Here is a 16492-nt window from a genome sequence, read left to right on the forward strand (position 1 = left end):
ATTTCACAAAAAAATACGAACTGAGCATTAAGCCCTGCAGTCTGAATGTAGCCTTAGTTCTTTTCTCAACCAAAAAAAAACGGCTCTGTTCCACCTTGTGATGTCATGTGGTAATACAGAAAGTGCTCCATTGTGATTTTAAACTCCATACATCTTCACTAGAATCATTTGGATAATTTCAGCCTTGGAATTGCCAATCTCTACTGAACTAAAGATAAAAAAGAAGCTATTATATACATCAGGCATGTCCAAACTATGGCCTGTGGGCCAAATACGGCCCTCAGACAAATTTTTCTTGGCCCTGAGGGTTCCAGGTGAATTGGCCCAAATTACCTTGCATCAATTAAAAATTTACTTTTTACTGCAAGTTTTTTTTGAAAATCTACCTTGATAAAGCTAATATGTAATATTTAGTGTGGTTTTAAGGATCTCAAGCATGAATTAAAGGTCATTCTAACGTGTTAAACATGCACATATTTCAGTTATTCAGTATACTGAGCACCAGTCTATGCCCCTCGATCGGCCCTCTGCTTCGTCTGTGTTTAGATATGTGGCCCTTGATGAAAAACGTTTGGACACCCCTGATATACACCTTCATGACATCACAACGTGGAACAGAGCATCAGACAGACTAATAATAAAGAGTTACTCAAACAAAACAACTCCAGGTCTGTTTTTGAGGAGGTAACAACATTATAACATGAGTCATTTTTGAGTAATATTGGAGCTTTAACAAATACTTCGAGAAACATTCCAGACATTTCCAGGTGAGGTAATAACATCTCTACGGAGACGAGGAAAGTTACACGGTGCACCTTTAGTAAAACGTGTAACAGTGGCAGCGTTAGTGTGAGCGTGAGCGTTACCAGGCCGGTGCACAGATACAGGAGACGTGTCCACGCAGATGGTCATGGCGCGTTCTTTCTGTTTGAAAAACTCTCGAGGGTTTCCTGAGCGCTGAGCGATGATGGCCTTCGCTTCCTACAACAACAAAACAAAACAAATGATTACAGTCATTAGGCGCGTGGAAGAAGAATACTACTTAGAGAAGAATACTTTTAAATGTATTTAGTTACCAAATACTGAAAACCCGTGTTAAAATATATTACAGATTGACAAATATTGTGTTTTTTTTTTCATGGTTGATGACGATTGTTTGGAACCAAGAGCAGAGGTGAGACCAAGTTTTTGTTTTACAAGTCTCAAGCAAGTCTCAAGTCTTTGACCTCAAGTCTGAGTCAAGTCCCAAGTCAAATACAGGCAAGTCCAAGTCGAGTCTCGAGTCACTGGCCCATAAGTCCAAGTCAAGTCCAAGTCGTCTGCTTTGAGCTTCAAGTCATTTCAAGTCTTTAAACCAAATAGTACCAAATATAGTTTAGATTTTTGCAATTTATATGAATTTTAAGATAAATTGTACTTAAAAAAAGCATAGTATATTCATATATGAGTATTTATGAGAGTTGTACAAATTAATTTAGTTATTTTTTCCTTTTTAAATGCCTTGACAAGATCTTAGTGTGACTCATTACAGTCAGAATAAAACTAATTCAGATTCAAAAGTGCTTCTCAAGTCTTCTCAAGTAACAGGCCTCAAGTCCCAAATCACTGAGCTTCAAGTCCAAGTTGAGTCCCAAGTCTTAGTCTATTTTATCAAGTCAAGTCTCAAGTCCTAAAAAATAGTGACTCAAGTCTGACTCGAGTCCAAGTCAGGACTTGCAATTCCCCACCTCTAACCAAGACAAAATAATGGACAATAAACTCTTCAGAGCCGATATGTGAGGCTGATTTGGGTTATTTTCCACAAATTATATTAAAATTGAGAGCAGTGTAGTCACATTTTAGACAGTACTCTCTTTGCACAGAAATTGGTTGAGCTGATATGCTGGTTGGGATTTATGTAAAAAGACTAGCTGATGTAGGCCTTGGAAGTCTCATAATGATTGAACAAATACTGAACAAAGCTGTTCGGTATTTACTTGCAAGATAAATAATTTTTTGGGGGTAAAATGGCCATTCTCAATAGCCTAATTCATCAGCTGGTTTCACTTTGTAGAAACAGTCTGACCTCACAGCATTAGGATTCATTCACTCGACAGTAGAGGGGTACTTTTTAAAATTTAACCAATCACTGCTATTTGGTCTTGACGTATGTAATGCTCCAAATCCTGTAGAAACAATGACAATAATGTCTTTCCCCTTGATAAAATTCACCAAACATTCTCTTCGTTTCGGCTTTAAATCCTCAATCTCGGGAATTGTTGCCAACACAGAATATGTGTGTCTTCGTCTACATCCATCTCGACCGCTTTGTTTACTTTTGTGTTGTTCCACAAAAGGGACCCAGACAGGAGCTTGAGTTTGACGTCATGGCTTCACAACTCTTCTCTGATTGGCCAGTGCACAGTCTACAACTTCTGAGGTTCTTGCAAATGATCAAGTGTATTCTGATTCCTGACCAAGTCGCTGGAGAGAAATAAAACTGAGCAGAGGCACTAGGTGGCACCATTCTCAGTCCCTACACTGGTATTGGTTTAAAAGTTTACCGGATATTAACCAATAACAGAGTAGGGACTGAGAATGGCAGTTTTACCCCTAAAAATGTATTTATCCTGCCAATAACCACAAAGTTTAAGTATCAATATCAGTATTGGAGCTGAAAATGCTGGATCAGTGCATTCTTATTCAAAAATACAAAACTATTATTTGAGTATTTTTCATTTTCCATAGTTTGTACTCTCACTTAAATACATTTTGAGAGCAGTATTCATAATTCAGTACCTTTTAATTTTAAGTCATATCCCTGCACGTTTAACATGTTTTATTGTCATATTTATTTGTTATGTTTTATTCAAATGAAAAAACAAAACAAATATTTTATAAGATCTCACCTCAACCTCTGATTCCTTTTTGTCCAAACTCAAGTCTTCGATGTTTGGATCTGACGCCTGCAAAAATACAAACGTTTTAAAAATAGTTTTTACGCTCAATATCCAGCAGGGGGCAGCACAGTCTGGTTTATTTCATCAGTGTTTTCTCAGATGGAGAGATGATGGTAAAGTTTTATTGTGTTACCACAGAGGGCTGGTTCATCTGTCGTTCTTTTGCCTCCTCCTCTTCCTGTAGTTTCTTCCTGTTTGACAAAAACATTAAACACAAATATAAATCTTTTATTTGAAGATTCTACGACAAGTCAAAGAACATCTGCAAAAACACATCTCTCTCTCTCTCTTCCGTTACCTGTACTCCCCCCAACTCTTTCTCCCTCCCTCTCTTTCTCCTGTTACATGTGTTCCTCTCTCTCCCTCTTTCTCTCTCTCTTTCCTCCTTTTCTTTTTCTCTCACTCCCGTTACCAGTGTTCTTCCCCCTCCCTTTCCCTTCTTTCTGTTTTTCTTGCTCTCTCTCTCTCTCTCCTATTACCTGTCCCCCTCTCCTTCTCTTTCTCTCTTCCTCTCACAGCTCCTCTCTCTTCTTCCCTCTCCCTCCCTCTTTCCTGTTATGTGTGCTTCTCTCTCTCTCTCTCTCTCTCTCTCTCTCTCTCTCTCCTGTTATATGTCCTAATCTCTCTCTTTATCTATCCCTCTCTCTCCTCCCTTGCTCTCTCCCGGTACCTATCTTTCTCTCCCTCTCTCTCTCCTGTTACCTGTACTCTTCCCTCTCTCTCTCTCTCTCTTTTCTCTCCATTGCCCGTGCTCCTCTCTCTCTCTCTCTCTCTTTCTCTGTCTCTCTGTATCTCTCTCTCTCTCTCCTCCCTCCCCTCTCTCTTTCTCTCTGTTATCTGTGCTCCTCGATCTCTCTCTCTCCTCCCTCTCTCTCTCTTTCTCTCTGTTACCTGTGCTCCTCGATCTCTCTCTCTCCTCCCTCTCTCTCTCTTATCTGTGCTCCTCAATCTCTCTCTATCTCTTGTGTTCTTCAATCGCTCTCCTCTATCTCTCCACTCTCTCTCTCTCCCCCTCCCTCTCTGCCTCTCTAGCTCTGTTACCTGTGCTCCACTCTCTCTCTCTCTCTCCGCCCTCTCTCTCTCTTTCTCTCCTTTACCTGTGCTCCTCGATCTCTCTCTCTCTCCTCCCTCTCTCTCCTCCCTCTCTATCTTTCTCTCCATTACCTGTGCTCCTCGATCTCTCTCTCTCCTTCCTCTCTCTCTCTCCATTACCTGTGCTTCTTGATCTCTCTCTCTCCTCCCTGTCTCTCTCTTTCTCTCCTTTACCTGTGCTCCTCGATCTCTCTCTCCTCTCTCTCTCCTCCCTCTCTCTCTCTCCTTCCTCTCTCTCTCTCTCTCTATCTCTCCATTACCTGTGCTTCTTGATCTCTCTCTCTCCTCCCTCTCTCTCTCTCTTTCTCTCCTTTACCTGTGCTCCTCGATCTCTCTCTCTCTCCTCCCTCTCTCTCTCTCTCCTCCCTCTCTATCTTTCTCTCCTTTACCTGTGCTCCTCGATCTCTCTCTCTCTCCTCCCTCTCTATCTTTCTCTCCTTTACCTGTGCTCCTCGATCTCTCTCTCTCTCCTCCCTCTCCATCTTTCTCTCCATTACCTGTGCTCCTCGATCTCTCTCTCTCTCCTCCCTCTCTCTCCTCCCTCTCTCTCTCTCTCCTTCCTCTCTCTCTCTCCATTACCTGTGCTTCTTGATCTCTCTCTCTCCTCCCTGTCTCTCTCTTTCTCTCCTTTACCTGTGCTCCTCGATCTCTCTCTCTCCTCTCTCTCTCCTCCCTCTCTCTCTCTCTCCTTCCTCTCTCTCTCTCTCTCTCTCCATTACCTGTGCATCTTGATCTCTCTCTCCTCCCTCTCTCTCCCTCTCTCTCTCCTCCCTCTCTCACTCCATTACCTGTTCTCCTCGATCTCTCTCTCTCTCCTCCCTCTCTCTCTCCTCCCTCTCTCTCTCCGTTACCTGTTCTCCTCGATCTCTCTCTCTCTCTCCTCCCTCTCTCTCTCTCCCTCCCTCTCTCTCTCTCTCCTCCCTCTCCTCTCTCTCCCTCCCTCTCTCTCTCTCCATCTCTCTCTCCGTTACCTGTGCTCCTCGATCTCCCTCTCTCTCTCTCCCTCTCTCTCTCTCTCTCTCTCTCTCCTCCATCTCTCTCTCCGTTACCTGTGCTCCTCGATCTCTCTCTCTCTCTCTCTCTCTCTCTCTCTCTCTCTCTCCTCTCTCTCTCTCCGTTACCTGTGCTCCTCGATCTCCCTCTCTCTCTCTCCCTCCCTCTCTCTCTTCCCTCCATCTCTCTCTCCGTTACCTGTGCTCCTCGATCTCCCTCTCTCTCTCTCCCTCTCCTCTCTCTCTCTCTCCTCCATCTCTCTCTCCGTTACCTGTGCTCCTCGATCTCCCTCTCTCTCTCTCCCTCCCTCTCTCTCTCCCTCCATCTCTCTCTCGTTACCTGTGCTCCTCGATCTCCCTCTCTCTCTCTCCCTCCCTCTCTCTCTCTCTCTCCCTCCATCTCTCTCTCCGTTACCTGTGCTCCTCGATCTCTCTCTCTCTCTCTCTGTATCTCTTCTCTCGGTTCTCTTGCTCCAGTCGTTCCAGTTCCATCCGTTCTTCCTCAAATTTCCGTCTCTCCTCGGCCGCCTTCACGCGCTCCTCCTCCTTCCTCAGCTCCTCTTCCATCTGAAAACAAAAACATCAAATCACAAGTTACCATAAAAAAATATTACATGTCCCTGGAGTTGAAGGATTTTTCAGTAAAAAAAAAAAAAAGTCCTATATTCCTCAAAATTGACTCTTAAGAACTTAAAGTCATACATTTGTCTTATTATTACAACTCCCTCCAGTCCGCGAAATATTGTTTGATATAAAACCATCCGTGGTGCAAAAAAGGTTGGGGACCACTGACATACATCACCAGATCTCGCCACCACCGAGCCGTCTGGAATACAAACCCAAACGAATTCCACACACTTTTGCGTCACCGTATGCACGCAGATTTCCTCCCGAAAACGTTCGTCTACACGCGGAATAAAAAGTGAAGACGCGACGCCACTTTTGTGTCTTCTGTTCAGACTGTCATCGTATAAACGTAGCCTCAGTCCTGGTGCAGTTTTACTTTAACATGTGTGCTTAAAGATACAGTACGTACCTTTGCCTTTTCCCAGAATTCCTCTCTGTTGATCTTCTTCATCTCCATCTCTGCGTTGGTTTTCTCATAAACTGTTCCCTGCATCAAACAGACGTTTTAATTAAAGCTGCGCTGTGTAACTTTTCTCAAACAGTTTTCTCCATGGAAGATGTTATTGCTTTATCTGAAATGTTCCACAGTATGGCATTAAACCTTTCTACGTTCACGGACACCAAACCAGACTAAGTTACGGGTCAGATCTGTGGAGAGGCGACCCCACTCACAGTCCGAATCCCTGTTTTTTGAGGTATTTTTGAGCTTTAAAACCGCCTGTAAGTGTAAAGTAAAGTACAGTAGAGCTGTTTAAAGTCACACTGTGGAACATTCCATAATAACGTTAACTCACCACGTCGGGGTGCTCGTCCTCTCTGGTTTTAAGGCGGCTCAGGAACTGGACTGGCCACCGATGTCGTCCCGTTGGTCAGCCTCTGTCCAATCGCGGACGGCTCGATGTCCTCCAGGCTGCTGGCGTTCACTATCACCTCCACCCCCTGGGATCACAAAATACCACCTTTAATTTATAAATAGATCAAGAAAATGACCACCTTAAAAGATCTGATTAATGTCCGTATCACTGGCATATAAAAAATACCACCTTAAGGCAACATGTTTCTACAGTTACTAAAATCCACCTTAAATAAACTCACTAAATAAATAACACAAAGCCTGAAACTAAATCTAAAATAATCTGGTTTAAGTCAGCACCATCTCTACTAGGACTGTGCAAAAATATTGAAATATCGATATATCGTAATGTTTAATTTGATGATACAGTATCGATATCGTGGGCTGCTGTATCGATATATCACCAAGAGTATTTTAAGGTATATTTTACTAAATTATTTAGCGTAAAGGACCGTTCAGACCGTGGCGTCAAGGCGTCCAGTTTATATGCAAAGTCTATCATTAAGAAGTTGCCGATACGATACATATCTCAATACAGTGCACTTTCGATTCGATATGAAATATTTCAAATCGATTCGATACGGTTAAATAAAAATTAAAGGCTAAATCATGGCTGTGATACTAAAAGTCTTTGTTAAACCACTTCTTGTCTCAAGTTCATATGAAACACAAACATTTTAATCATCAAAACAGTGAAAATGTCAAATGTGTCGCATAAATGAGTTTCCTTTCACTCCACAAGCAACAAAACTGTAGCACTGTAACAAAATAATTTAGTAGAACACACCTAAAAATACTCTTGGTGATATATCGATACAGCAGCCCACGATATCGATACTGTATCATCACATTAAACGATACAATATATCGATATTCTGATATTTTTGCACACCCCTAGTGGACACGTGTCTTGGGCGTCCTGCGTTTTTGTGGCGCATTTTCAGGCGTCAGTACGGCTCAATCTGGTGTCGACGCGTTGTGTCTTGAGCGTTCTGGTATTGACTAAACCGGGACTAGACCAGGACTGGACCATGACCGCTAAGCCGATCACCTCCGCTGATGGTTTTATGTAATAGATACACTAAAGCCACGTTCTCAGCCTGGTCTGCCATCGTTTCAGGAAAAGACCGGGAAATGGCACTAGTTTCCAGTGCAACGGATGCCCTGTACGCGTCAAGTATTTTTCTGCTGTTCATCTACGGGGTCCAAAATGCGCGTCGGAGTCGTCAAAACTCAAACGCAAAGGCGCCCAAACAGAGGCGTCCAGGGCATTTTTTGACACCGCAGTCTGAACCGAGAGCTACAGTTGTGCTGACGTTTTAACTTTGCACAAACTTAGTGGACAATAGAATTTTTGTATCACAGCCATGATTTAGTTTTTGTTTTTCACCGAACCAAATCGATTTGTAATATATCGTATTGAATCGTATTCAATCTAAAGTGCGCTGTATCGAAAAACGTATCGTATCGTGGCTAGGGCTGAGTATCATTAAGAATTTAGCAATGTGATAATACCTCGATACAGTGAACTTTCAATTTGATTCGATATATTTCAAATCGATTCAATACGGTCCAATAAAAATAAGCGCAAAATCACAGCTGTGATACTAAAAGTCTTTGTTAAACCACTTCTTGTGCAAAGTTCATATGAAACAGAAACATTTTATTCATCAAAACAGTGACATTTGTTCTGCTTTCCGTAGTTCTGTCTCAGTCGGAATGTCGAGGAGGATTTTTCAAATAAAACGATGTCAGCGCAAAACCTCTACACGCATTTACGATGAGACCAGTTTAGCTTTAACGGTACAAAGTGGGGCAATGACAAGAGCTTTCGTCCATTCCAAAAGATACAAATATTTAGATCTGAGTTGCTTAATTGCCATGGTGACGGAGGGCTGTGAATACGTGGTGTACTGGGACGTGAGTGCAGTACAGTGAGTGGGAGACGATCAAAAAACCACAGCTGAATTTGAGCATTAGTCAGACTCTGATCTGCCTCCACACTTTAACTACTACAGGTATCGCACACACACACACACACACACACAAACACACACAACACGGAAAAATACCTCTTTGTGCAGAGAAAATCCAATAAAATACACAAAAAAGGTTTTAAAATGTGCATTGTGTAACTTTTCTGGTGCAGAGTTCGTCAAATGCCTTTCTCCACAAAGATGTTATTGCTTTGTCTGGAATGTTTCTCAGTATGGCATTAAAGCCTTTCTGTTGCCACGGAACCCAAACCAGACCAAGTTACGGGTCAGGTCTGCGGAGAGGCGACCCCGCTCGCAGTCAGAATCCCTATTTTTGAGTATTTCTGAGCTATAAAGCCACTTGTAACTGAATAAATGTGAGGCAGAGCTGTTTAATGCCATACTTTGGAACATTCCAGGCCGAGAAATGACATCTCCATAGCAACAAGCAGTTACGCAGTGCACCTTTAAGCAGCTCTTTGATATTTCAGTGAATTTTAATCCTTGTTGTGTACCACCTTATTTAGCCTCAAAGCTTAATTCACTAATAGTTTAATAGACTTAGTAACTAAATATAGAGAGTTTGAGTAATCTAGCGATCTCTCCCGGGCTTTTTGAATAGGGCCCGGGATTAGCTGTAAGATTTTGTACAAGACTCCATCCACAAGCTCCCACACAACAATTCTCCATAAAAATACAAAAACATTATACAAAACATAACGCTACAACTTCACAAATCTGATCAGATGTGCAGAAGTTTCATTAATAGCGCTCTGAAGGGGGAGTCATTTACGGTAGGGAGCAAGAAGGTTGCACTAAAATTTCAATATGTTATTGTTGGCGAATACAGCATTTTCAAAACAATAAAAGGTAACACAGCAATCTAAAAAGGTTTTATGAATTCCTAAAGGTTCACTGTGCAACTTTTCTGGTTGAGAGTCCATTACCTACTTGTCGCCATGGAGATGTTATTGCTTTCTATCCTATCGATACAAGCTGGTTACGGCACTACGCTACATTACAGGTCAGATCTGTGGAGAGTTGCCCATATTCACAGAGGGAATCATTGTATTTTTGAGCAAAAGAAACATCTGTAATGAATAAATACTAGGTAGATATGTTTAAAATAATACCATGGAACATTCTAGGGAAAGCAATAACATCTCCACGGAGATAAGCAGGTAGAAAAGTTGAAGGGTTTAGGGTTATGGTATTAACTGTTTGTTCATTAGAAATTAGTTTTATTTTTTGAGCTTCATCGAGGCCAGCTGAAGCCAAAGTAAATGTTTTTCTTCACATTTTTGACCTGGAAGAAGTCTGCGATCATGGCCACGTGACTCGCACAGGCGCATTTCCGAGCATCCGGGACGTCATCTCCCACCTGGAAAACACAAATTAACACAAAATAACATTAAATAACGTTAACATGCCAATGACAGGTTAGAAAGCTCTTTGGACTAAAGCCCTACGGTATTCGCGTGGGTTTAGTTTTACCTAGGCACCCCTGGTAAATAATCATAATTACGAACATTATCTGTGTGTGCGAATCATCCATGTAAAAGTGTTTCTAAAAATTCACCAAGATTTTTACTTAGAGATTCTCAGGTGAGTCTAGTCCTACTCATATATGTAAATTGCCCTGTTTTTCGTCTATACACAGAAGATAAGAGTGACTGAAAACATCTCTATGGCCCATTTTACGTCCAAATACACATGAAATCAACAATATTTATTCTCAACGGACAACTCTTTAATCCAGTTATTGTATTTTTCTACAATTACAACTAAAAAACATTAAATAAACTGCAGTAAAGATGAAAAAGTTGTTGTGGATTACACCAAAAAAGTTGCTCTTAGGAGAAGTTTGGGTGCTTTTGGTGCAAAGCTGATAAAGTTTGGATAAGAAGTGAGAATGGGGGCACTTCCAGGTCCATCCACTCTAGCTCCAATTTACTTTACATTGAAAAATCGCGGACCTTTCTCTGTAATTGCTGCTGTGAGTCTCATCATTTTGGTCTTAAAATGTTTGTATTAACCCGTATTGACTCGACACGATCATGGTATTTTTATTTCGCTATTTTGTCCGTAAATAAATTCCTAAATGGACTGAACATCAATTGACTGAAGCCGAACAGTATAGGTGACGCCATGATCCCTTAGCCCACTTCTTTACACAGTCTACGTTGTGACACTGACCCAGTTGATGAGGATGTATCGGGGCAGAGCTGCAGTCGGCTCCTTGATGCTGCAGAATCCGTACATCACCAAACTGTTGTCAAACGTGAGTGTGATTTCTGCCAGACCTCCTCCTGAAAAAACAGACACCAGCCACACATCAGACAAAACTATACAAAGTAGTAATATAATAACTAACTATCTTAATATAATAACATAAAACCTATTTAGAACAGCTTTCAGTGTCTAGCCTGCTAAATCATACCTATATTTTGTCTATTATGTATTCTTTTTAATTGTATTCTTTGTACAGAGTCTTTGAGCCCTTTATAAATAAAATGTGTGGTTGTTGTGGTGGTGGTTGTGTTGTTGTGGTTCTGGTTATTGCGGTTGTTCTTGTTATTGTGGTGGTTGTGGAGATGGTTGTTGTTATTGTGGTGGTTGATGTGGTGATTGTTATTGTGGAGGCGGTTGTTGTTGTTAATTGTTGATGTACTGGTGGTGTTTCTGATTATGGTGGTGGTTGTTGTTATTGTGGTTGTTGTTGTGTTTGTTGCTGTTGTGGTGATGGTGGTGGTTGTTGTTGTGGTGACGGTGGCTGTTGTGATGGTGGTTGTGGTGGTGGTTGTTGTTGTGTGATGGTGTTGTGTGTGTTGTTGTTGTTGTATTGTGATGGTTGTTGTGTGTTATGGTGGTTGTTGTGATTGTTGTGTGTTGTTGTTGTGGATTGTTGTGGTTGTTGTGATAGTTCTGGTTGTTGTGGTTGTTCTGGTTCTGGTTGTGGAGATGGTTGTTTTTGTAGTGATGGTTGCTGTGGTGGTGGTGGTTGTTGTGGTTCTGGTGATTGTTGTGTTTGTTGTTGTGGTGGTGGTGGTTGTTGTTGTGGTTATGGTGGTTGTTGTGGTGGTGGTTGTTGTGGCTGTTGATGTTGTGGTTGTTGTTGTGGTGGTGGTATTTCAGATTATTGTGGTGGTTGTTGTGGTTATTCTGGTTATTGTGGTGGTGGTTGTTGTTGTGGTTCTGGTGATTGTTGTGTTTGTTGTTGTTGTGGTGGTGGTTGTTGTTGTGATGGTTGTTGTGTTTGTTGTTGTGGTGGTATTTCTGATTATTGTGGTGGTTGTGGTTGTTCTGGTTGTGGAGATGGTTGTTTTTGTTGTGGTGGTTGCTGTGGAGATGGTTGTTGTTGTGCTCACTATTGTAGTGATGTTTTGTTGTTGTTGTTGTTATTGTTGTGGTTCTGGTTGTGGAGATGGTTGTTGTTATTGTGGTTATTGTTGTGGTGGTGGTATTTCTGATTATTGTGGTGGTTGTTGTGGTTATTCTGGTTATTGTGGTGATTGTGGTAGTTCTGGTTCTGGTTGTGGAGATGGTTGTTGTTGTTGTGCTCATTATTGTAGTGATGTTTTTTGTTGTTGTTGTTGTGGTGGTGGTTGTTGTGGTGGCAGTTGTTGTTGTTGTTATTGTTGTTGTGGTTCTGGTTGTGGAGATGGTTGTTGTTATTGTGGTTGTTGTTGTGACTGTTGTTTTGTTTGTTGTTGTGGTGGTGGTGGTCGCTGTGGTGGTTGTTGTTGTGTGTGTTGTGGAGGTGGTTGATGTAGGTTGTTGTTGTTGTGATGGTTGTTGTGGTGGTGGTTGTTGTTATGATTGTTGTTGTTATTGTGGTGTTGGTGGTTGTTGGTGGTCTGATTGTTGTTGTGATTGTTGTTGGTGTGGTGGAGGTTGTCGTTGTGGTTGTTGTTGTTATACTGTTATAACATTGGGGGTATTTTACATGTATGCCTATGGTGAAATATTCATCAGATTACATGGAGACACAAAGCACACATTAACAAACACAGACAAAATGTTTTTAGATTGTCTGAAAACTCAAGAAAAATACAAAATGGATTAAAACAGAACATTTTCAGAAAACCTGTGACCAATACAAGCGTTCTTATTTAATTTTCATCCAAACCGCGAGACTGTAATTTGATTTGAGAGGAACTTGATGAACATGTGTTGTAATTCCAGCTAAGTGAGCACTTTCTGATCAGATTGTGTTGAAATGAAACTCGTATTAAATTCTATCAAAGCATCAGACTGAGCAGTGCCTACAGTTAGTGTCACATCCCCGGGAATGTCGATGAAATCAGTCGCAAAGTATCAGTCGTCATTGTACATCACAAGAGCTGATCTAAACCAACCTCTGATACCTCTGATTCCAGCTCATCAACTTCAGCACAAAATGTTCTCCCGCCCACAGACAGGTGCCAGGCTGAAATTACAATCTGTGTAACTCACTTCACCTGTCGCCGCTCTATTTTGGTCCTGTCTAATAATCCATGTACAGAAGACTTAAAGAAGAATACAGACACAGGCAGAACAACTAAAAATATCAGAGTTTTTCATGTAATACAGGGACATTTATTCATTGGTGAAGTGGGGATTTTTTAAAGTGAGGGGTGATTCGTGACGTCATCGATGTGATAAACTCGCCCACTGACAACACATGTGAACCAAGACTGAACCAGGACTGAACCAGGACTGAACCAGGACTAAACAGTAAACCAGGTCTAAACCAGGTCTAAACCAGTCTAAACCAAGTCTAAACCAGGTTGAACCAGGATTGAACCAGGTCTAAACCAGTCTAAACCAGGTCTAAACCAGGAGTGAACCAGAAGGATTAAAACAGGACTGAACCAGGACTGAACCAGGACTAAACCAGGTCTAAACCAGGAGTGAACCAGAAGGATTAAAACAGGACTGAACCAGGACTGAACCAGGACTAAACCAGGTCTAAACCAGGTCTAAACCAGGGTTGAACCAGGATTGAACCAGGTCTAAACCAAGTCTAAACCAGGTCTAAACAAGGTTTAAGCCCGGTCTAAACCAGGAGTGAACCAGGAGTGAACCAGGACTAAACCAGGTCTAAACCAGGACTAAACCAGGACTAAACCAGGACTAAACCAAGTCAAAACCATGTCTAAAGCATGTTTAAACCAGGATTAAACCAGGACTAAACCAGGTCTAAACCAGGAGTGAACCAGGACTAAACCAGGTCTAAACCAGGAGTGAACCAGGACTAAACCAGGTCTAAACTAGGACTAAACCAGGTCTAAACCAGGTCTAAACTAGGACTAAACCAGGACTAAACCAGGATTGAACCAGGACTAAACGAGGAATAAACGAGGACTGAACCAGGCCTAAACCAGGAATAAACCAGGCCTAAACCAGGAATAAACCAGGACTAAACCAGGACTGAACCAGGAGTGAACCAGGAGGACTATACCAGGACTAAACCTTGTCTAAACCAGGTCTAAACCAGAACTGAACCAAGACTAAACCAGGACTAAACTTGGACTGGAGAACAAGAGAGAGAGAGAGGAGCATCTCTGGGCTTGTCGTGGTTCAATTCTGGTTTAGTCCTGGTTTGGACCTGGTTTTAGACAGAGTTCAGTCCTGGTTCAGTCCTGGTTCAGTCCTGGTCTCCTCAGCTTTTTAGGTTCAAAATTAGACCAAAAATGGGACCACTGTGGCTGCAATTTAGTCCACTCAAGAGTCGCTTTACAATTTTGTGCATTATTCACTCACTCTGCACTCAGAAACTGGAAAACTTGGTCTATAATCAGTTCTCTAACTCCAAACCTCTTAAGTAATTACTAAGCATGAATCATTTATTACATGTAAATAACCAGTTTGTTCTATTTTGTTTTATTGAGGTGGGTTAAGTTGTAGTTATTACACAGTTGTACCCGTTTTCTGTCCATCTCTAAACTTTAACGATTTTGTTTTTCTTTTGGCCGGTGCCTCTCAAATGTCCTCCTCCAATCACATCCCTCTTCACTCAGAACACTCGAGCGGGGCTTTAATCAGGGTCCGTCTCTCTCAGCGCTCACACCGACCACACATGGACTCAGACCGGGACTGTAAAGTGGAAACTAGACGAGTCATTTGATTTTTAATGAAGTCTCTAGAGCCTCAGTGAGCACGTATTCTTTATAAAAAGGACGAAAGTTGCAAAAATTTGCACAAATTTGGTTGGATATGAAAGATAGAAAGATTGTTTAATCAGATTTTGAATTTTAAATGCTGTTGAATTTCTCACTTTGAATTTTTGTAAAACTATTTTTTAACTTTTATTCTGAATTTTAGTGTAAAATCCAAGATGTCAAGACAGAAGCAATTGGTCCAAAGTGATCCGATCTTACTTAGTGCAGTGAAGTGATCTGATTGGTCAGAATTCTCTCTCTTTTATTTGTTAAGTGTAAGCCCCGCCCACAAATGAGAACGGCCAATAGGAAACAGCCTCTGTCCTCCTCGCTCACAGGATTGATTGCTTCTGCCTTGGCATCTTGGATCTTTGCTCTGAAATTTGTTACTTGCAAATTTTACACTCTGAATTTTGACGCTTGAATTTGAGACATGAAAACGTGTGTGCTGAATACTGAAAAGGTGATTTTTTTATTTTTATTTTTTTATTTGAAACATGTGAAAAATCCCTCAGTCGCCCAGGTAGAATCCATGGCAAAGAAATTCAATTTGTCGACGGGACCAAAGTTTATTTGGTCGAATACGTTTCGCAGCTCATCTAAGCTGCTTCTTCAGTTCTGGTCAAAATGCTGGTGGACACTTCCTTATATCTGCCTGCAGGGAGGATAACTAACTACTCTGAACTAGCCCACGTATTCACTGACTATTTGACCAAATAAACTTTTTTTCAGTCAACAAACTGAATTTGTTGCATGTCCCACCAGGAGGACATGGAACGTGTCTATGTGTCTATGTGTCTATGTGTCTATGTGCCTATGTGCCTGTGTCTTGGCTGGTCTGGGAACGCCCTGGGGTCCCCCTGGAAGAGCTGGAGGAAGTGTCTGGGGTGAAGGAAATCTGGCAGTCCCTGCTTAGACTGCTGCCCCACAACCTGGCCCCAGATAAGCGGAAGAAAATGGATGGATGAGAAAGTATACATTTCAGCAACTAAAATAAAAATAAAATTAAAATTCAAAATCTAATGGAACAAATTATCTTCCATATATGGCACTGTATCCATAGACTGCATATATATATATATATATATATATATATATATATATATATATATATATATATATATATATATATATATATATATATATATATATATATATATATATATATATATATATATATGGACAGGAGTAATAGGAAGTTCACATGCGGCTCTTCCGGCTCCTTCTGACCCTGGCTTCCATGCTTCCATTGACTTACACTGGAATATCGTTACTCCTCTCTCTGTAACTGCTGCTGTGAGCCTCGTCATTTTGATCTTAAAATGTCCGTATTGATCCGCTCTACATGATCCTGTTTTTTTTTTTTCTCTTGCTGCCCTACTGGCTCCAAATTTCACTCCTGTAACCATGAGCATCGTGAGCTTCATTTGCGTGGAGCTGAACACTGTGGGTGACGTCACACTCGCTTAGTCCACTTTTTAATACAGTCTAGTGGCTTGTTCTGCTACGGTATAGTTATATTAGAAAATCAGGACTCTCTCTGATGTGAATGGTCTCTAGTTAAACTCCGGCACATGTATCATGACTCAGTGTCAGCGCAGCCTCTGCAGGGGGGAATTCTGGAGGTTCTGAGTTTTCACACGAGGCCTGTTCATGTACTGAGAACGAGACAAACTTGGATGTGTTGTCTGTCTGGCAACCAGTGTTGGGGAGTAACAGATTACATGTACTGGAGTTATGTAATCAGAGTACAAATTATGAGTAACTGTATTCAGTTACAGTTACCGTTTCAGTGAGTGGTAATTGGATTACAGTTACTTTGTTGAAATAAATGGATTACACAGCGGTATTTTCCTGTTTTCACATTTTG

The 16492-nt window shown here is 41.4% G+C and overlaps 1 protein-coding gene across 1 annotated transcript in view; it reads right to left on the reverse strand.

Moving 5' to 3' along the window:
* The window catches only part of dbn1 (drebrin 1), a 148868-nt gene that overhangs the window by 20339 nt on the left and 112037 nt on the right, over nt 1–16492 (reverse strand). The window contains 9 exon segments of the mRNA XM_055148518.1: nt 867–981; nt 2889–2945; nt 3073–3130; nt 5439–5590; nt 6060–6137; nt 6445–6486; nt 6488–6589; nt 9786–9860; nt 10676–10788. Of these exon segments, the coding sequence (XP_055004493.1) occupies nt 867–981; nt 2889–2945; nt 3073–3130; nt 5439–5590; nt 6060–6137; nt 6445–6486; nt 6488–6589; nt 9786–9860; nt 10676–10788 (792 nt within the window).

Source organism: Boleophthalmus pectinirostris, unplaced genomic scaffold (genome assembly GCF_026225935.1).
Source record: "Boleophthalmus pectinirostris isolate CB_2022bp ecotype Guang Dong unplaced genomic scaffold, ASM2622593v1 HiC_scaffold_12, whole genome shotgun sequence".
NCBI classification, from domain to species: domain Eukaryota; kingdom Metazoa; phylum Chordata; class Actinopteri; order Gobiiformes; family Gobiidae; genus Boleophthalmus; species Boleophthalmus pectinirostris.